We start from the raw sequence: 22,883 nt of genomic DNA, 5'->3' as shown, positions 1-22,883 counted from the left end.
CATATATTTTTGCATTTTATCTTATTTTCAGCTGTAAAAAACAGAACAGCAGCCACCGTGACTTGAGTTATCGCCTTCCCAAATAAAGCAGCAATCAAAAGAACAGACAGTAAAATGTCAGCTGGATAAACAAGCTGCATAAAAGCACTAAAGCTGCAGACAGACAATTGAACAATTATGCATTCCCAGTGTTTCGTCAATAGTTAAGACTACGGGCTAATTTGACGCCCTCCTCCTGCTGTAAATTGTAGCCTCGGCCCTGAGGGGCTCCGTAGAAACTGTAATTATTAATTAATTGTTCATAGCCTGTAGCCTCTCAAATAGACACAGCCCCTTGGACATGCAGGCGTTAATGGAGGAGATACTTTTCTCTTTCAATTAGCCCAGCGAGGTGGAGAAGGCGACAGCACGGACCATCAACCAACACAGAACTGGTGCACTGACTAGTGGGAAACAGGGAAGGACAAGGCGGCAGGCGTTAAGGAAGATGCAGAGCCAGAGAGGCTGCGAGCCTGTGTTCTCTCCTCCCCCAGCTGCTTACGCGGGGGAAAGTGTCAGAGAGGAAGATAGAAAGCGAAGAAAAGAAAATGAGAGCAAAAGAAAAAGAGGCTGGAGGGGTTTTTTTTTATGCACTGAAGTGATCTGATTTATATCGTCTGCGAGTTTCATCCCTGTAAGTGCATGTATGTTATGTCTCAATTTGTACAAGGCTGTTACCTAAGAGGATGTAAAAGACTGGGAGGTAATGACAGTTGAGCAGAGACATATTAGTTCTTGGAGATTTATAAGACTGAAATGTTGGGATGACTCTGATGGGCTTACAAAGTGATTGGTGTGCTGGCCTTGCTAAGAATCTCGCTCCATGAAGAGCCCCGTAATACTTCAGCGCAAGAGCCCGATGGCTCATTTGAAAAGCCCGAGGCAACACATGAACCCAATCCAACAAGCTGACATCCCTCTTCATAAACACTTGGTGCAGAGCTGATCTTCAGCTGAATGATTTGGCTTTTGAATCGCAAAAAAAAAGAAAAACGTGCATGAATTACACAGAAATATCCCTCCACCCCTCTCCTTGTACAGCATCACCTGTAGGGCACAGTGGCTTACATATCGCTAGTTTACCGAGTGAAAAAAAGACGCTTAACGAACAGGGAAACAAAAGGAAAAGAGGTAGCACTTTTGATGAGATCGCTTTCATTATATTCCTAAACACTTATCACGCTCTTTCAAAAGAACTTAAGCGGCCTGTTTCTCATTCATCCTGGATTAATTATAACCAAACACAGTGAGGAGATACACAACAATAGGGCATCAATAACCCTCTGACATTATCATCAAACTCAGAACCTCAGAACACCTGGGTCCACTTCATTACCTTATGCCCGTAGATTTATGAATGCAGGGTGCAATGCGCTTGCAGGCAGAAGGGCGGTGTGGATAATGCAGCTTCATTAAGAGACAGCGTAATGGCTCGCCTGAATGCACTAAGGCAACTGTGTGAGCCATATCATCCAGCCTATTAAATATTTACAGTCAATGTATGCGTATGGGATTACTCGAACGCACATCAAGTGGGCTTCTTATTCATCTCTGACTGCATCGCTTTAAGAGGAAAGGAACAGCAGTGATCTGTTTTGTTTTGGGTTTTTTTTTTTTAAAATAATGATCGCATTAGAGTGAGACATTTTGAAGTATTACAGTTCAATCAAATCGAATGCTAAGCATGCGCTGGGATAGTAGCACCAACTGCAGAGAATGAGTCATTCCCTCAGTGTTCGTCTTTGTACGAGGCACATTTTGAAATAAATGTGACCTCAGTGGGTTTGGGATTGTGGAGTATTTGTTTATAGACATGTCTCTAGTCATAAAAAAAATACAAAAGGGTTGTGTGACTCGAACTCATCCTTTAATGAGGAATTTACAAAAGCAGGTCCTTTTCTTTTTTTTAAAGAAGCGTGAAAATTGATTTTCCTTATTGAGTAATGCAGCGGGGGAGGAGGCAACACAGCGGCGTAATGCAAGGTTAATGGATGGAAAACTTCCTGTAACACAGAATAAAAACCAGAGTGCGACACTTTGCATTATTTTTATGCTAATGTGCGTTGCTCGTCAGCTTCTTTGCCCTACGGGGGGAAAACACAAGCATTCTTTGTATTATATTTCTCCTTGTCATAATGCAAAAACAGAGGCTGCCTCAGTGTTTCTGTGTAAACTAACAAAGAAGACTTTTTTTTTTTTTTAATACAAGTCACTCAGGAGGGGAGAGCTGTGCAACCCTGTTTCCCAAAAAAATTCCGAAGGCCTGAAATAGAAAAAGATAAGCAAAAAGAAACAAACCCATACAGATAATCTTTTGGGACTTTAGAATTTGTTCTCTATGTAAAGCTGTTGGTTGACAGTTTGAGCAAGTTGTGCAAGACGAAATCTGAAAACAGCAAAAAGAAGAAAATGTTGCTTTTACTAAAACTACCACTCGTGATTTTGTGTTCCAAGTCTAGGAACACCGTCGTCTTCAAAGCGCCTTTCAGCAACTTCAGTTTGTAATGATTCCTGCGACCCGTGAACAACACCTTAACGATTTGCTGACATTTTCTTTTCTTTTTTTTTCCCTACTTCTTCTAATGACTGCTTTATGCTGATAATTCTCACCCATTTATCTTTTAAGAGTCAAACATATCACTGACTGTGAATCTTTGCTGTGGGAAATGTAAACACAGGCTGTTGTGACAACGTGCCATTTATCACTTTGTCTGGCACCGACCACGCAGCATTGTTAACAGTCAGTCAGTTTCCAGTAGAGCTACAGATAGAGCTCGATTAGGCTTACTGAGCTTTCGAAGGTGCATGGCGAAACAACAACTTTTAGCTAGTTACTGTTGGACCTTCTTCCGGTTGACCTTTGCAACAAGTTAGCAAGCAGCAGACTGATTGTGAGTGAAACGATGAAAACATGGACAACTCTACAGCTCTGTACGTTTTAAACATGATCTTTGATTTAATCTTGGCACAAATTGAGTGCATCACTATGCATCAGGCTTACGATTATATCCCAAGGCAAGACGACAACTTCTGCTATGCTACACATGTATGTGTTTTGACTTCCAGGCATAGACTGTAACTATTAATGCTCTAAGCCTGAGTGATGTCAACCATCTGTTACAGCATGGGGGGGCGCGGTTTACGGAGGCTCATCGGCAGCAGCCGCCATGCTGGAAATCCTGTCTCAGTCTAACTTTTCAGTCAACCAAATGACAGCCGTAGCTGAGTGGACGCAGGTTTTAAGCCTCTTGACAACAGCTACATCGTGCCCACCTGTCAATTAAGTCAGCTTCGCGCCTAACGAAGGATAACATTGGCTTTTACCAACACAGGCGGTTGTGCTTGCTTCCAGGTCAAAGCTTGTTGCAGGAAAACTATAGCTACTAAAAAAGTGTTTCAGTTAAATGAACTGAAAGCATTTTTGTTTGAAACCCTTTTTTAAAAGTCCCTCTTTGTCATCGTATTAATGGAATCCTAACCACTTTAATTGAGCAAAAACCTTTCACTCAAATGTAGCTGACTGTAATTAAAGTGAAACAAATTAAGACTTTTAAATGATGCAACATCACAGCAGAACTTGGAGTTCCCAAAGTTCTCGAATAAGAAAACCAAGCAGTGAAAATGTAATCTTTAAATACCTCTGCCTGGAAGCCCTGCCACCCTGTCTTCATCTCACTCGAACACTTTATTCGCTGACCTAATTCACAAAGGGAATATAAAATAGATTTCTTGCCTCAAGAAGTTCTGTTTTCTTTTTTAAACGATACCATCAGGTTTAGTGTCACAGTGTCCCGTCAGCGGAGCACACAGAGCTTGCTGCAGCTTGGTTTCGAGTCACCTGCAGTATAACCCGAAAACCAGTCAGTTGCAGCAATGTCGAATGGTTTTGTTATTTTGTCAAGTCCGCCATATTTTTGTAGTCGTTTTCTTTTTTTGTTTTCCTGCTTGTATTAAACAAAAAGCGGCAGTTACTTTTGGCAAATATGTTTCCCTCGACACCCCCCAAAAAATATTCTCATTCACATCTCATAACAGCAAACTGGCTCATTTGACACTGGACTGAGGCAAAATTAAAGTACAGTACATTAACCTATTTGGAAGAAATGTCTTCTGATTATGTAAAAAAACAAAGAAATCTAAATTTGATAGCTTTGAAATATTAAAAAATAGACAGAGCAAATAAGAAAAATGGGATTCAAAAGATACAGACAGGGTGCCTTGTGCATCCTGGGCGTGATCAGTGTATAAAAAGCACTATGTTTTTTTTGTGTCCCGCCCCAGTTTAGAGGCTATAGCCTCTAAACCAGCACACCCAAGGAGAAGCAACCCGCCTCAGGCTGCGGTTCCCATCTGCCTGCCCTCTAACCCTACCGTCCCTCTGACAAGGCCGCAGCCTGTGGTCATCAGTCTTCTAAATGTGAGTGTGTATGGGAAACAGAATGAGAGAAAGGGGGCAGGAGAACGACTAAATAGAGAGAAGGCGTGACATTACAGATTCACCACCGGACCATATTTTCCAGTCGGGGTCCCTCTGGACGACGCAGCGGTAGCGGCTAGCTTGCTAACTGGCTGTCAGAGCAGACATGACATGTTTCCCCAACAGACCGTGGCCCCCTCCTCCCTTCCTCCTTGGATCAAATCAAACCAGCGGGCTGATGCAGTATGATTGGAGCTCGGATACTGTCTAATAGCCCAGAGACTGAGACTGACGCATACTGTTGTCTCTATCACTTCCTGATTCACTGAAACTATTCCTCACATGCCAGCTACCCAGGGATGTGTCTGTCGCAGGATGGGAGTCTTTTTTTTTTTTTTTTAGCTTTCATTGCAGCTTTTTAGATGTGACAACACACGTTGTGCCTCGGCAGTGAGGGAGGGTAAAAGCAACATCACATTCAGAAAACACTCCAAGTAAATCCTGCAATCAAAATCTTAATAAAGTACACCCAAGGTACCTATAGAAACACAATTCCAGAATCCTGCATGTGCTCACAGAAAGGATTCTCAAATTCTTCATGCTATTTTTATTGTAGATAAAAAAGACTTTACTGAATGTAATTAGATTAAATCTTTTTTTTTTTAAATTTAAAAAAAATACACAGCAAATACGAGATGGATGGATGGATAGATAGATAGATAGATAGTTGGTTGATACCAACTGTCTTTTTCAGAGTTCTTGTGTGCATCCACTTTCAGCCAAATGGCTTAAAAAAATAAGCCGCGATCGACCCGCTCAGCGCCAAGCTGTGACAGACAAAGTTAGAGACAAGCGCGCAAACAATGTGAGCGACGAACGACCAACAAGTTGAATGAGACATTGTAGAATACAATTATTTTGTGATTTCATGCCAGCAGGAAATGTAATTATACCTCTAGGTCATTTTAAGAAGTTGCTAGAAAATGTCAAATTGGAAGAGGAGCTGTGAGGGAGCTGAAATGACACAGATTATCAACTGGAAAAGACTACATGAAAGTAGCTCACAGGAACCCTGGGGTGGCCAGAGGGTCAGTCGGCTGGACAGAGTGGCATTTCAGCTGAAGGACTCCTTAGAAGCTAAGAGCATCGAGCTGCATGCTCGCTTTTTTTCTGCAAGCTCACACTGCACTACAGTTAAGCAGGGCATATTAATCAATATACATTTTAATTCGACATCAAGCCAGAGACCCTGGGAAATGGGTCGCTGTATTCTGAAGATTGTAAAATTGGACTTCTGTCAAGCAGCACCAATTAGTGTCTGTTGTTTAATTGTTTGCGGAACCTGAATTGGTGACACGCCTTGGAGGTCCTTTTCCACCGTTTCTCAGTTCGATGCAAGGAGTTACAATTCTTCACCATCGGGGGCGCTGTTGGCGCAGTGGTCAGTGCGCACGTACCCATGCATGGAAGCTATAGTCCTCAACACGGGCGGCCTGGGTTCGACTCCGGGCTGTGGCCTCTTTCCCGCATGTCGTTGGCCTCTCTCTCTCTGATTTCCGACTCTGTCCCCTGTCCTATCTCTATCTAATAAAGGCCAAAAATAAAAATCTTAACAACAAAACCAATAATAATTCTTCATCATCAGTTCTCTCTGACGGGAATACAATCAGTCTAATCAGCCTTATTTATCATTTTCAACTGCCGATACTATAAATCAAGTCGGATAGATACAACACTTCCGTAAGTGTGCTCGTTTTCTCACAAATGTCATTCTTTTTCATCTTGTGCACAAAATCGCTGCTCCCCCCCCCCCCCCCCTCGCCCCCCTCTCTTTGTTATCTGCAGAGCTAAGCCTCTCGTATATGGTCACCTCTGAGGCTTTCATCAATGTCAGGGTCTCAGCAAAAGGGGACCAAACACAAACACATTCACCTCGGGCTTGGGCCTCCCCTGCTGAGCTATCATCGCCACAACCAGTGACCCTCGACAAGCTCCTCGAGGTCTCTGGAGTCGTCCCTTTTTCTGCAGCTCTGTCACTTCTCCCATAGCAACCCGGCTTCGAGTACGTAGCTCTTGGTTTTCTCTCTAATAGTCTCTCTCTCGGTCTCTTGCCCTCCTAATAAGAATCGATATCTGCTCTCTTAAAAGTCATCAAGCACAGAGGTAAAAAGGCTCAAGAGCATGAAATTGCAGATGGGAGAGGGTGTACTTATGCAACACCAGGCTGCAATAAAGGCCTTTAAACGGCTAAAGTCGGAGAAGACATACAGTAGTAGAGAGAGAAAAAGAGAAATGTAGAAAGAGCTGAGGTCGGAGACAGCGTTTTAATGCAGACGTGGAGACGTGATTCCTGAAGGTTTTGTTTTTTGGACCGGCGCGTCAAACAGCACAGCAGCGGAAAGCTTCTGATGTTGACGGCTTATCTCCCGTTTTTCACCTCCTCAAAGCAAAAAATAAACACGCGGAGCGACTGGAAGACGAGGAAATGCACGACTACAAAGAGTCGACTCTCCAGGATCAAATGCACCGCCGCACTTTCTCCGTTTTCATTACCGCACACTGTCCCGGAAAGCCGTGTGAGACCGCTGATGGAGCCGTGGCTTATCCTGCATGGATGGGACACGGGAGTCTGAAGCATGAAGGACACAGATCGTGTCAGCCAAGGCACAGGCACATTACAACAGAGAGCAGACCTCAAGGACTCGAGTAGATTAAAACTGATTGAAATCCCATTTGTGGTGTTTGAGGTCTTTCATGTCAGCTTTCTCTCTCTCTCGCCCGCTCGCTCGCTCTCTTTTCCTCTAGCTGTCTTTCAATCCCCCAACGTGAGCAGAGCCTTAACTCTGAATAAACAAACGCGATTGTGCACCGCAGATTTGCATGGCAAATAATATAAAGCTGTTGGATTTAAAGTAATAAAGGCGCGTTTGGAAGGATGAGTGCCGGAAGCAATGTTACCTTATATGGGTGAAATGGTAAATTGCAATCTGACACATGCACAAACAACAGAGCCTTTGTGTGTATGAATGAGGAGTGTGTGCATTAATCTGAAAATCATGACGCTTCCTTTATTGTCTTCTGCAAAGGATCAACGCTGGATGCTCCTCTTAAACAAAGTTTCAAATACACTAAATGTTAAATGAATCGCTGCAGGCTTCAAGAACTCTGACTACCAAGTTACCAACACTTTTTTTTTTCCTTCTTCTACTTCCTGATTATCCGAGGTCAGCTGGTCACAGTTTTCATTCTACAGTCATCTGCTCGCAGGCACAGCAGCCCACTCAGTAGTGTGCCTTCCACCCACTCGGTTTGTCTAGGAAGTTTTGCGACGGCTCTGCTCAGGAATACTTTTTCAGAGTTTCAAGTGCTGCGGGGATGCACCCCCCCCCCCCCCCTTCGGCAGCATTTAGAAAAGTTAACCAATCAGAAGAAGGGAGGGCTTTTAGGGATGGTGGCCTTGCAGAGACGGCTTGTTTCAAAAAGAGTGCTGGACTGAGTTGCTGCGGGGGGGAAAAAAAGAGTCAGTACGGTGTGTTTTTTTTTTCTCATTTCAAATTAAAGCGTTGTGAGCGTGAGCACCAATTAACCCATCAAAGGAGGATGAAGGACTAAATCACATCCATCCTGGATGACTCCTTCATGACGAGTTGTGGCAGATGAGCAGCTCCCTTCTGGGGATCAATAAAGTAATATCTTATCTTACGTAATAAATATTCTGAAGGGGACAGTCAGGTAGAGCGTACGTAACCTGAAAGATTAGCCAAAGTAAAGTACTTTTTATTCCACCACACAATTCATACTCACAGTTTCATGTCCAGTTGGGTGCAAAGCACTAACTTTCTGAGAGCAGCTCTGCTCATTGGCCCAACCATGAGTCCTTCACTCAACAGACTGTATTTGAACAGTGGGGGGAAAAAAAAAACAGTAACCCCGTTACCCTGCAGACTCACACTTACCAAACTCACTTGTGATGCCTCCTCCTCCTCCGTGCTCCACACTGCAACCAGGCAGTGAGGATAACAGCCCGTGAGGATAGCTGCTGCAACCAGCCACCGAGGGAAAATAGCAGTTAGCACAATGGCCGCTCGGCCTGTTTGGATTGCAAGCACAGAGCTGCCCCTTGCCAGGCTTAAGTACTGCTGCCGCTGTCGTAAATGTGCACCGATGGGAAGGAAAGTGGGAGCTTGCTCCTGCTGCAGAGAATCCCAGGGAGCGTTTGTCGTATTACACCACAGCTTTTGGCCAAATCTAAACTGAAGAGTGGTGCATTCATACGCCACGATCCAAAACTGAGACTGGAAAAGATGACAAAAAGCAAGAGGGGGCTGAAGGGGTGTCTGGTTATAGTACGAGATAGGCCAATTTCATTTGATTAAAAATTGCAACTAATTGGGGTCATGTTTCAAATTTGTTCAAGGACATGTTTTTGTTTGTTTTTGGCAGGTTTTCTTTATTTTGAACATGAGGGATACCATAGTTCCAAACCAATTTAAAATTTCGCTTTCAGTCTGATTAACGCCCCCCCCCCCCCCCCCCCGCTTCCTTACTTTCCACTGAATGAGCCTGCTCTGACTCTTTCCTTTGTTTATCTTTTTCAGTCATTTTACTAAGTTAACAATACATGCATTACTGCCCACGTGTGCTGCATCACCTCTGAGATTTCCATGCTTTAAATACAGTATGTTGAGCACTTAGAATTAGTTTTCTGCCTGAGCAGTAAAGAAATCGCCCCTGCCTTGCCCTAAGTTCAGAACAACACCTTAGGCGATTTACATTATTATTCTTTGTTAGTTTTTTTCCCTCTCTCTCTCTCTGTACATTTTTACCATTTGTATACAGGAGTGCTCTTACTTTTTTATCTTGGCCTCTTTATAGGAATTATTTAGAGGTTTTAGTAATACTCGGAACCTCGAAAAAACTGCCGCCCTCCTGCGCAGGTCTCTGAAAAGTCGACTGATAAGCCTAAGCTCTCTTCAGGAAAAGAGCATCTTGCCCACACAAAATGCCATAGTGCTCCACCGAGCCCACATTGTGACAACACCTCCTGATATTATCTGAATACTGTGGATTTATGCAACATCCGTGCAGCTTATTCCTCCGGTTTACAAAAAAACAGCAAACTGACTCCACGGTCAAGATGAGGCGCACACATCTCGGCGTGGAGCAGCCTGGCGGAAAAGAGGGAAGAAATTGAATTTGGAGAAAGGTCAAATCTCCAATGTCAAGTTCACCTACGCCTGCCAAACAAACAGAAGAGAGCCTCTGTACGCACGAGCGGAAAAGCCTTCTCCTCGCGTGATCAGCAGGTATAAAACCAGTCAAACAGTTCAGTGAGGAACGGCAGCTCCTCCAATCGGAGACGCAACTGTGAAGCCACAGTGGAATCACAGGCAAAACAAGACGACCATAGGTACAGCTCACCTCAGGTAGTTCCTAACAAACAGAGCTGTTCTGTCTGGCGTCACCTTTGCACATCACTCTCTCTCCTTAGCCAGACTATAGAGGCCACATCATGTGAAAGAGAGAGACTCAGTGACAGGCACCCAAAGAGGCAAAGCATGGCAATAAAGATATCATTGATGTTGGAAAAGCCACAGTCGCACCATCATTCAACCCCAGCTGAGGACTTCCTTGAAGTTCATTGAGCTGTCACAGAGGCAGAATAGTGAGTAAAGGAATGGCACATGGTTCTTCCCTATTAGAGGTATGACAGGAAGCTAAGAGATTCTTCACCTCCAGTGTAAAACTACTACACCATCATGTTACGTTCTTTTCAAAGTTTGGTTTGAAATGTTGACGTGATCCTTTCAGGGTTTGAAAAATATTATGCTTGTTCACTTCCTAAAATGAGAAAATACTCTTTACAAAGCTGAAATTGTTTTTTTTTTTAAGATGATGAAAAGCTGAGATATTTTTAGACCCACGGCTGTTAATAACGGTGGCTATTAATTATACAGTTTTTGTTTTTTTTAACAGTTACACAAAATTCAAAATAATTCCCTGTTAAATTCAATCAAAAGGCTTCACTAAATTTCCTATTAGATCTATAAACGACTTCAATAAATTGATAATCATGACTTGTTTTCAGGGCAGTCAAGCTAAATCTAATAGTTAATCACGACTAATCGCATTTTTAATAATGTGTTTGAATTTTTTTTTTTTTGCATTAAAAAATCCAAATTGTCAGGCTTTTATTTTGAGTTGTTGAAAAACCCAGGGTATTTTCCTGCTTGTATTTCAAAATAAAGTAAGAAACCTCTAACTTAACATTAACTTAACCAAGGGAAAAAAGAAAATTGTTGAAAAATAAAAATAAAAAACAGCGATGATGATCAGTAAGTCAAATGTTGGATGTCATAAGGTGGATGTTACTTTTGACTAGTCAACTGAGCTGCCTGTGAAATGAGATCTTTAAAGGTGAGACACTGCACCTTTCCAAAGGGTTGGGGGCCTTTCTGCCTCAATTAGATCAGAAATATACAGTATATAAGACAACAGGAAAAAGAGAGAGGGATGACAGACAGGAAACAGAGTCCAGATTGGGACTAGCAACAAGGGGGCTTTGGCTCTGCACCTGGGGGGTACAAACTCTATCAAGTGAGCTAAACTGGTGCCCCAGAACAAGTATAAAAAAATAATAATAATTGTAAAAATAGTTTTGTGGTTAGCGAGCATGTCCCCATGTATGGAGGCTAATAGTCCTCATCGCGGGTGGTCTTGGGTTTGAATCCAGCCTGTGGCTCCTTTCCCACATGTCAATCCCCAGTGTGTCTCCCTGATTTCCATCTATATCCACTGACCTATCTATTTAATAAGGGCAAAACAGTCCCAAAATAAATACAAAAATAATAATAATAATGATTGCAATGAAGGTTTCTGTCAACCAGCCAACTTAAATAAAAGACTGATTGGTTTTAGGCGTTATAGTGACGATCCAGAACTCCAACAGTGCAATAAAATCTATTATTCAAAAAATGGTGTCACTTTTCCATAACATATAAGCCATTCTGTTGGTAGGGGATTTACAAACGACCCCGAAGCCACTTTTTAAGATGATTCAACTATAAATTGATTTGTTGCAGGCTCTACTTACATCAAATAGACAGCCTGTGATCCACTTTGCTCCACATTGTAGGGTTATCCAACTTAAGCCCCTACTTTAAAACCTCCAAACCCCTGCTGCTCCATGACGGATGACATGATTCAACGCTCCGATATGACAGATTTTTTACACGTAATTTTCTTCATGCGCTTCACCACAAATAGAATTCAATGTAAAAGTCAGACATCCCTTTGGGGGGGGGGGGGGGGTGCACATGTTTGAGTGGCTACTTAGAGAAAGAAAGCAAAGCCGGGATCTCCCCTGCCCTTCCCCTCTTACCGTCCACACAGGCAGGTCTGGCTCTTGTAGTTCCAGCGATCTGGCCCTTCTTACAGGCGCAGCGGGCCGTCTGCCTGGCGATGGTCCGCCGTGGTTGGCTGCTGTCCCTGTCCAGCGTCACAATCTCACATGTCCCCGCTGCCAGTTGGCCTGGAAATGACATTGCACCACAGAAAGCTATGTCAGGAAGATGAAATCATAATCAGGGCAAAATAAACAAGTCTGCCACTTCTGTTACATTTCTGTCGCATGAACGGTGGTTGACGCTGTGTTATTATTCATAATCCTTTGTAGTTCAATTGGCAGGGCAAGCGCTACCTAACAAATTCAAGTTAGTATTCTTCACTTGAACCACTGACGCAGGTGCATACTCTATTATGTATTCATCAAAGGAATGGCTCACATTAACCGCGAGAACATTTGTTCTCATGTTCATTCATAGAATAGAAAGCTGGATATAAACTTTTCTCTCCGCTGCTATTGTGGTGACGAGTGGCATGCACGGGAAATCACACAATTGTCTTTAGTTTCCAGGTTCCCTTCAAATGACTACTTTCTGAATAACGCTATGTTAATCCGTTTCTTTAACAACCAACAAACCCTGCCCATTCCAAGATGAATCTGAAGCCTGAACAGTCTTACAGAAATAGCTTAGAAGCTAACGGGAACAGAAGGGGTCCTTAGCGGCTCACAAATGTAGCGACATGTGTGAAAAGACTTTAAAGACAACGGTCAGGAAATAACTTTGACAATTCAGCTATCTAAAGACAAACCACACGCTATTTCCTATTAAGGTCCAAATCCTTTCAGCACACCTCTCTGAAGGTAATGTAGCCATTAGCAAGGAAGGAAATGCATGAATACTGATGAACTTTGTAATTGCTGCCAAGCCCCGCACCCCCACCGTCATCTCACACACACACACACACACTTTCTCCATGTATTCAATAAGGTGACCTTTAACCTTGTAGCCAGGCCCTTGCTGCTCGCAAATTAACCTTTGTCTGTGTGTGGAGGCCCTCGGGTGCCATCCTGGAGAGGCTTATCAGGATCTAATTGTGATTGGCAAGAGGATGGAAGTTGTGATTAAATCTGGACTTGAGTCCCGAGCACTTGGGTGGCCGGCTTAATGAACTGAGCAGCGAGGGGTCACACCCGGGGTAATGGGGGATCTATCAAGATTCATCCACACACTGGTTACCTGTGGTGGGCCTGGCTACAGACGGGGGAAATGTCTGCCAATGTACATGTAGCCATTTAAAAGGAGCGCAGACAAAATTACTTTGACTTCCAAGAATGTGTTGGAAGGCTATTTAGCAAAATTAGATAAGTCCAGTAACGTCTCTTTTCTATATTTACCTCTATAGAAGTCCACACATAGGCAGGTATTTTAGGCGGGTACAGAGGTTTTCCTGCTCACTTAAAAAAAAAAAAAAAGCTTTAAAAAAATTCCTCCTTTTGTACATGAAAAAAAAAAACAAACGCAAAACACACCGTTGAGACTGTCATTTCAAATATAGTTCTAGTTACAATTTATCACAAATGGAACTTTGGACAGGAGGACTCAATTGCAGACCAAGAAATGGCCATTTATTACAGAAAAAACAGACATCTTGCTGCACATAAAAAAAAAAAAAAAGTCCAACTGAAAGTCTCTAAGAAAACACACGGAAAGCCACGTAGGGAAAAACAGCGAGAGGAAAGACAAAGAACTGGCAACAAGAGGGAAGGACCACAGAAAACACGGGCTAATCAAGCAGGGTGAGGGACAAAAAGACACAGGTGAAACTTACAGGCAATCAAAGAGAAAAAAAAAAAAGACAATGGGAAGAAGTGAAATCAGACACGAATCACAGAGTACACAAAATAAATGTGTATTTTTCCTGTAAGTCACCTCTTAAAATAAATGCATCTATTTGTTGTGTAGGGTTTGTTCTTTCTGAACAACCATAATCAAAGTCTCAGTGGACCTTGTTGTTTCCACGCCCTTGACACGTGCTTCATGGCCGTCACTCGCAGAATGTTATAAAGAAAAATGTCAGCTGCGTTTTTTTGTGTGGTTTTTTTGGCCTGCAGTTAGTTGATTACCGAAACCTTTTCAAGCTTAAGATGACCATGCTACTCAAAAGTTGTCATCAAAACTTTCTCTACGTCTTTCGAAAATGATCATAAAATATTGACGGTCAGAGGTTTGATCCCCAGCTCCTGCCACATGTCAGATGTGTCCTTGGGCAAGACACTTATCCCCAAGTAGCTCCTGCTCTTTCTATAACCACGTATGAATGTGTATTAGCGGGATTAGTTGTGTCCTAGTGTGTGAATGGCGAGGTGGGACAAGCTCAAGTCAGTTTACCGCTTCCCATATATTCATACACCTCTTGAGTCGTTCTACAGCCAGTAGACCCATATGTTAGCGGTAAATAGATATACATCTATAAATACAACTCTTCTGAAAAGACGGGTGCTGTGAGAGGCTTTGCTCAAAAATGCATGCCAACAAAATCCATCCTGTTATGTCTCTGAGGAGATCAAGATAAAATCCCCCCCTCCATCTTCACCGGCCCTTTTCCTGCTGCGCTCCTCCTCTGTCCTTCTTTCTACCTTTACATTCCTCACTCCTTTTACGCATTTTCACAAACCCCCTTCTCTCTCTTTCAACTCTTCTGCCTTCTGTCTGGATGATGTCAGATAATGACTTGTCATGTAAAGCTCCTGTGTATGTATGTGTGTGTGTGTGTTTTGTGCACGCGGCATGCTCCTCGCATCCTTTCCCACCCACCATCTCCGCAGAGCATCTCACTGCTGCCTTCTCCCTGCTTCCTCTCTTATTGTCAGTTCCGTCTGTTTTGGAACTCTTCCACTGCGAGAAGCTGAAAAGACTGTTTCGATGTCTTATGTAATCGCTGTGGCGCCGAGGTACCATGTGTGAAGTCAACCAGCTCAAAGACTTCGGCTGATTTGACGTCGCGATTCTCTGTTGTTCCTCCTTGAGTCGATGGAGCTCATTAATTGCCTGCATTTCATCAAACAGGGGCCTTGGTTTTGCTGTCACAGCTGTGGCTGACATGAAACTGACTTAATTTAATTCCCATGTTGTTGCCTTGCATTGTTATGTATATTGCCCTCTATATGTTTGGCTGTTTGAAAAAAAAAAAAACAGCACGAGAATAAAATAATTGTGCTCGGTCTCATTGAAATGTGTCAAAGCTTGAGCTGGTAATATACTGTAAGTGTGGAGGACAGTACTGGCAAATCTCCATTATGATGTTTATTTTTAAGAAGGTAAGGTCAACCATGCCTCAAACAAATAATTATCTGACTATCTTTGGTTCATCACTAAAGTTTCAAATGTCAGAGAGTTGTTGAAAGTGTAACATCCTCTCGAGCTAGCATGCTACACAGAGCTTTACAGAACGTTTGTTAATGTATTGAAAGACTGCATAAATGACCCACAGTATGGTGTATCTTTTGATTGACTGGATGATTCTGGATTTTTGATTCGACAAAAATGAACAGTTAAAGCAATTTAACCCGAATCATTGATAATATGAACACATTGAGAGCACCATAACTTTTTTGTTTGTTAAAGTCAACACTTTAGCATGTTGGAAAGCTAAATATTAGCCAATGATCGTTTTGTGAAAAGGGGAAATGGCTCTTTGGGTTCTGAGATAGTGTTGAGAGAATTAACTCACTGCAGTCAGATGTGTGTGTGTGTCACAGATTGGCTTTGATTCCGCCCAGGTGTGGGGAGCTTTTATAAACCCTGAGTGTCCACTGCTCGGTGCTGACTCATTATCTCACCCTCAGAGGTAGCGAGAGCTTCTCCCTGTGTTTGCAGGAGTTTGTCTCTATGTCCATTTAAACACCAGCTTTGTGTGTATGAGTTTTCCTTTGCCAGTCTCCCCGAGTATTAACTTGGGGAGCTTGATAGTTTTGTTGCAACTCCAGACTTTTGTGTCAACAAAAGGGCTCTCTGGCAGCCTTTGCTTTCTGTTTCATTATTTAGCTTAGTAAGCTAGTTGTGGCTCTAAACAGTTTTTTTCCCCCTATCCAATCTATTGCTTGCAATTTTTGTGCTTATCTTTCTGGGGTAACTTTGAGACACCCCTGGCCTTCCCTTCCTGACAAGTTGAGCCTGGTGGAAAGACAACACTATCATCCCTGCAGCCTTTCTTTTATCTGGTTCGAAATAGTTCTCTCCTCAGTTATCTCTTCAATAAATTGGATTTCTCAGGTTTTTAAAAAAAATGGTGACCAATGGACCAGAAAATTAAGATTTTTTTTCTTTTTTTTTTTGTGGTGTGAACTTTAAGTATTCAAGATAAGTATCCTTAGACAATTCCTTTTTAAAGTTGTTTCCGGCTCCCAGCATTCTTGGAGTTGTGCAGTCTTCTCAAATATTCTTTGAGAGAATTTGAGGACACGCTGCAGTCTCAGTCCGCAAGTAAAGCACAAATCGACTCATTACTTCCATTCTAAAACAAATGGCTCCAAGCATCCTCGTGGCTGAGCCTCCAGAGCCAGGAACCAAGGGTAGCATGTACAGTATATTGCCAATCTTGAATAAAACAAAGCTAGACAAACAAAAGCAAATAAAACACACTGAACCAATCCCCACCCTTGAAGTACTCCTTGATGTTGGCCTGGAGGGATCAACGGTTAAATACCATGAAACGACTCAAATCTCTGAAAAGGCTCTTTCGAAAAACAAAAGTAAATTACTTCTGCATTTTGGTCAACAGTTAAAAATGTATGACATTTTCAAGAATGTTTTTTTTTTTTTTCAAGCCAATATGCAAGATATAGTCCAGTCGCCTCCCTTGCATCCTGTCAAGAAATTGGACAGTGAAGAAAGGCCTCAGTGATCCTGTTTCCTGGAAAAGCATGAATAGTGGTGAAAAATATAAAACTGGCAGGTGTCCGCAGAAACAAACCCAAAGCGCGTACCAGTGGTGTTATGATTTATCATCACCCCCATCAGCTCCTGTTGTCGAGCAGTTGTCAGCTTGGCCAGCCAAATGGCTGATTAAAATGTATGTGTGGTCACCCTAGAGTGAAATTAAAGCTTTGACTGTGGCAGAAGATGGATTCATGTGGCAAAGCGAAAGGCTTAATACAATGTAATGTTATTGACATGCTCCTATACTTTATCATTTCTCTGCCTGCTCCTCAGCATTACAATTGCTCTGTTATACATTTGACCAACCGCCAGCACAGCTACAACAGGGACATGGCTTTCATGTCTAAAGCGCTTGGTTATCCAACAGGTTATCATGACTTTTTTTTAGATCAGTACATGTTTTGCTTCTCAAGGTCTCTTGAAATCTGACTCTCGGTGTCAGTGTGCTGAATAACATACTTTTGATGCTTTTAAGATTTGTGATTTTTAGGCTGAGTGGGAAGGATAAGGACTGGTCTTTTATATATTTTTCTGTTTGTCTGTTGAAAATCTGCTGTGCTGGAGTCATGCTGGGATTGCACACTGTGCTATGCAGAAAACTGTTTGTTTTTTTGTTTTGGTTTTTTTTCAAGGTTTTTTCCTCGTGTCAACTCAGAAAGGCGTTCTACCGTAAAATGTACTGAATTTGCAGTCCAACAGAATGACTTCTGAATTATCTCTCATGTTTGCAGTTATACATATTGCTTTATATAAAGGGGATGTGAGGTCTCCTGTTTATTAAACAAAGGAAATGTTTGCAATTGGCAACATAACCCCTGAGGTCTAAAGCAATACATCGTATGTATTAAAAAAAAGGTTACGGTTTTATCTTTAGAGCCTTAACTGAAACGCTGGCAAACATAAATAATGAAGTTAACCTTTAACATACATTAAGGGGAAGATGCAGGTGGCTTACAGCCAACACCTTATTTTGTATCCAACCAATAGCCTATGAACACAAACTTGGAGCACAAATGGTGCAGATGGTGCCACATTGGTGTGCTTTCATAGTTTGGCATCACACTGACCCTAACCCTAACCACAGACTGTATGACATCATCAGTTTTTGTGAATGAGGTTAAATGTGTGGAGACTAAAATCTCCTATCCAAAAACAACACATTCTACTTTAAAGAAAACAATCATGCAGCTTTGTCAAGCCAAGAAGGGGCTACAGGAGTGGGGGGGGGAGAAATCTTTAAACTAAAAGGTAAACAAAATGAAAACAGTAATCAGTAGCCACGTATATTTTATTTTTTTAAAAAGCGCCAAAGCCAACTCCTCAGCATGACTGCGAAGATGCCTGCATCTCAATGAGAGTGTGGAGAATAGCAAACATGCTGACAACCTGATTGTTGTTTACTGTTGGTTAGGTAAGCCCACATTTACACCAATCAAATATCCAAACCATGCACCCTGAAACGTTCTGCTGCGTTCCCAGCCTTCAATATATCGCCTGAGTCCTTAACAGTCACAATCCCGGCTTATTGGCCTGAAATTGTCATGAAGTCCTTTTTGAAAGATTGGTGTTGGTCAACATGAGAAAACACTACATCCTGCAACGACCTGACTCTCCATGGATATATGCAAGGATGCTGTAAAGGGAATTCAGCTCAATATCATCATCACCTTTGACACCAAACTCTCTTAGCTCACAGTACCAGCCCCTACTTGCTCATGGATCATAAACACTGTAGCTAAGCCTGAGGGACATCGCATCCAGAAATTGTGTACTGTACATTCAGCACTGGCATCCCTCAGGCAAGTGTGCCCTCTAAACTGCCCTTCTCCTTCTAAACCAACGACAACACCCTGAGGAAATCCATCTGCTTAACTCCTGAAGTTTGCAGGCGACACAACGAGTGGCCTCATCTAACAAGTGTCAAATATCCCTCACATATCTTTGAGGATGTAAAGTTTGTGGTTCCACAGAGACTTCTTCCTGAAGGATGAGGCCCAGTAGGAGGAAGTACTTCCTGTGCACGCTCAATAAGTTCAGCCTGCCTCAGGTGCTACAGATCCAGTTCTACTCTGCATTAATCCAGTGTGTTCTCCACACATCCATCACTGTCTGGTTTGGTTTAACCCTAACCCTAACCCTAACCCACCAAACAGAACATGACCAGACTACAGTGAACGGTCAGGCCTAAGCCTTAATCCGAGCCTTACACATGTCCAGAGTGTCGAGCGGAAAGTGTCAAGCGTTATGACAAACCGTTACATCGCACCCACCTGTCAATCACACGTACAGTGTGTGCCCATGACGACAACGTTAGATGTTAGATATGTTACTTCCAGGGTTCTTAAAGCAAGTCATAAAACAGACACTGGACGAACTGCAGGATTTTGCACGTCTGCATTGGATTAATTTTTCAAAACCAGAAGTTGCCGCTTGGTATAAACCAATCACAACCTGTACGCTGTTTGGGTGTACAAACCTGTGTGTTTTTCCCCTACTGGTAGAAGTACCTCCCACTTACCCAACACTTCACATACTGTACATTAATGTGATTTATTCTTTTTCAGTAGTTTATTGGTTCAACCTCCATTGTTTTTTTCATTGATTTCACTGTTTCTCACGCAATTTCAACAGTAAAATCACAATATTGTAATAATAGTACATCATCATATTTATTAACACAGTGTGTTTAAACAGACTTCAGTATTTATCTTGCCAAAAGGGCAGATTATCACTGTGCATTCTAAGAGTTAAACACCCTGTTAGCAGCTGGTTTACGACGCTGTTCCTTTAATTCAGTCACCAATGTGGTTTGAGCCAATCGAGCGACAGACGTCTGCATCCATAGAGCTTAGTGATCTTGCCAGCAGGGCCAAAACATATGCAGTAAAGAACATTTACTGATTTTTTATTTTATTTTAAGCTAACAATGTTGCCGCGGTGCCTCCGAGGAAGGAGACTGTTGAATGTGTGCGTACATTTTTTGGCTGTGAGCACAACAAAATTCAAGTATGCCAAGACAAGGACATGCTCTTCTTGTAACATCAAAAGGACGCATGTAATGGCTAAAGCCTTCCTAACAAAAAGAAATATTTTCCACATATTCTCCATTTAACCCAGAAACATTACATGGCAGCTAAATGCGGAACTAGCATCACATCTGCTCTACTAGAGACGACAGAGTGTGTATGTATGTGTGTGTGTGTGTGTGTGTGTGTGTGCGCGTGCGTGTGTGTACATGGTGGGCATTGCCAGACTCAAATGCTATATCACTCCAGCGCGCTACAGCTGTTTGGGATGAGGGAGGAGAGTCCGATGCCAAAAACGGCGTGTCTGAAATCCCATTTTGGATCCAACTGTGCATTAGTAGAACCTTGATGTGATCCCTCTACCCTGAGGCCCGACAGGCTAGTTTTTAAATGAATCCTTTTAACAAGCCTAATCAGAGTCTGGAAGAGCCTACTAAACAGCATGTGGTGTAAAGGGGAAGGACAGCAAAGCAGATGGAGTTACAGCTTTAGGTAGAGGAGCAGTCGGATGACGCAGCGTTTGAATGAAATCTCAAATACGACCGACTCATGAGTAAGAGGAGGATGAACAGTAAATCCAGCCACTAACTCAAGTCTTCAATTAACTTGGAGTTTGGACCATGACCATCACAAGGAGACTAAGGAGTGTGCTTGATTTTAAGTGATATTCTGTCTCAGAACAATGTGGAAGAACATAATCAAATTTCTGGTCAGGTTCAGTTGATGAGTCTGTTAGCAGACAGAGATGTAATTAATCTGACAAAGTTTGACATTCTGAGAAACATGCATGTTATTGACGTTATTGCCCATTCAGATTTTAAAGATTGAACCTTTTGGTTTTTGTTCATCTAAATCAGGGGTGTCCAAAGTGCGGCCCGGGGGCCATTTGTGGCCCTTGAGTGGATTTTTTGTGGCCCTTGACTTCAAATCGAAGAATCAGAAGATTTTGGCCCCAGGCCTCATCAGATGGCATATTTCGTTCTTTTTTCTTTTTCATGTTAGCGAGGGAGACCTATAAAAGCCTGACTATTCTTTCCAAAAAATTATAACACAACAGTTTCCCGCTGCAATTAGTTATTGTGTATTTACATTATTTTTTGAAGAGGTCAAAATACAAAAAGTTCCTTCCAATATAAAAAAAAAACAAAAAAAAACCGTGTGGCCCATGAGCGATTCTAATGCGACAATTTTGGCCCGCAAGAAAAAAAGTTTGGACACCACTGATCTAAATTGAAGCTGGACCCAGAAACGGCACGTTATCATTAACGCATCGGGTTCAAACTTCAGATCAGATGATACGATTTCAATTTCATTCAAGGGAAGAAAAAAAAAAAAGCCACAGATTAAGTTTCATCTTTTGGTTTTGTGCAAGAAGATTACTGCTGGAAAGAATTCAAGTCCCTTCCAACTCCAGCCACTTACAGTAGACATTAATTTTCTCCTCCGACACTGATAGAGTGACCAAAAACTCATCAGAAAGTCAGCCTTGACTTTATTAATACGCTGTCTATGTGCCATGAGTCAGGAAAGTTCGAATGACAATCCCCACTGAGAGCCCTCGCTCATCAAGCAGAGAGAGAAGAAGAAAAAAAGAGAGAGAAATGTGCTCTTGTCGATCTATTTTGGGGGAAGCAGGGCTGTCTTGAGTATTTCGCTTGCTTAGTGGATCCACTCAGAAAAACGGGATTTCATCTCCTTTGTGTGGCAACAGAGTCTCACACATGCAGAGTTTCAGACACAAAACAAATGCAAAAATGCTTCAAATAACAGACAAACATCACTGCAAAATTGACTTTGTTCTCACACACACACACACACACACACACACACACACACACACACACACACACACACACACACACGCACACATTTTAAGCGTGTATGTTGCCATGCAACCGGAGCCACAACTAAACTCCTTCCTCCTACACGTTTCATGGAAATAATTATCTGGAGGATAACAGACTCCGTTTTAATGTGGTTCATACTCTGGTAAATTAACAAATACCATCATGACTAATTCAGTTTTATTTGTACAACACATTTCATGAATGCAAACTCCATGTACTCTAAAGAAGGGAAAAGAAACATGGAGTGCGCCCACACAACTAAAACTCAGAGAGAGTATTAAAAATACATGCAAACGCATAAAGACTTTGGGTGTTTTCACATTACGTACAATTGTTGTTGCACCGTGCACAAGCACGATAGCTCCCTCCTGCCCTCTTGCCTGCTGGTCAGCTTTCCCATTAGTGACATCATTTGGTGCCTGAGCACACTTGAGTACGTACAGTATGCAGTATGCATGTAGTTGTTGTGTAAATCCTCCAGGAAGAAGTAGAAGAAGCAACCGCAGCAACCACTCGGTCAATAAATTGGACAAGATGTGTTTGTGTGTGGTGAGGACATTGGAGTCCATTCTGCTAGCATACACGTTTTGTTATCTTTTATTTAAGGCGCTAACAACTCTCTTTCTGCTTCTATATCTACAGTAGGAAAGAGAAGCTGGCTAAATCTTTGTTTGAGCACGACTGCACTCACATCTTCCGCAGATTGAGTGTACGTAAATCTGGTGCCGAGACCACCTCCTTCAAGTGGACTCAAGCTCGGTGCCAGAAGCTGGCACGCTTGTATTCGCACTGATCAAAGATAACAGACTTCGGGGTCGAGACTCCGATCAGGGCACCAGACCCTGATGTGAAACCACCTTGTAACTAAGAGGGAGAAAAAAAAATGTTAAAGACCACTTTGTAAGTTTTAAACATAAAGAACACTACTGGATGGAAAATAATCAGATGACTAATTAAAGTAGCCCACGACCTGAGGCCTCGTCGGGGTATTTATTTTTTTTTTTTTTCGTCGATTGATGTTATTCAGAAGAAATACAGAAGCAGAGGCTTTGAGGCAAATTCTTTTCAACCTAATGCATGTTTTTTTAAGTAGCATCGACTTAGCCTATGATTAAAATAAATTCAACTGAGTCGCCTTGTAGCTTAATAGGGTTTTCATAATGAAGCTTGGGCCCCCTTTTTTTCTTTTTTTCCTACTGTGACCTTGTGTAAAGAACGTGAAGAATGGTGTTTTTTGTTTTTTTTTCCCCCACGAGACGCCCTCTGTTCC

General features: G+C 42.3%; 1 protein-coding gene across 2 annotated transcripts in view; it reads right to left on the bottom strand.

The window, feature by feature from the left end:
• Window positions 1–22,883, bottom strand: part of tafa5a (TAFA chemokine like family member 5a) — a 150,027-nt gene that overhangs the window by 50,885 nt on the left and 76,259 nt on the right. For both annotated transcript variants that reach the window (XM_079335009.1, XM_079335010.1), the window contains exon 2: window positions 11,838–11,987. In XM_079335009.1, coding sequence (XP_079191135.1) covers window positions 11,838–11,987 — 150 coding nt within the window. The remainder of the gene's footprint in view (window positions 1–11,837; window positions 11,988–22,883) is intronic.

The sequence above is a fragment of the Symphodus melops genome (genome assembly GCF_947650265.1).
Source record: "Symphodus melops genome assembly, chromosome: 22".
NCBI lineage: Eukaryota > Metazoa > Chordata > Actinopteri > Labriformes > Labridae > Symphodus > Symphodus melops.
The sequence above is the reverse complement of the archived record's forward strand: the minus strand, read 5'-3'. Positions and strand labels throughout refer to the sequence as shown.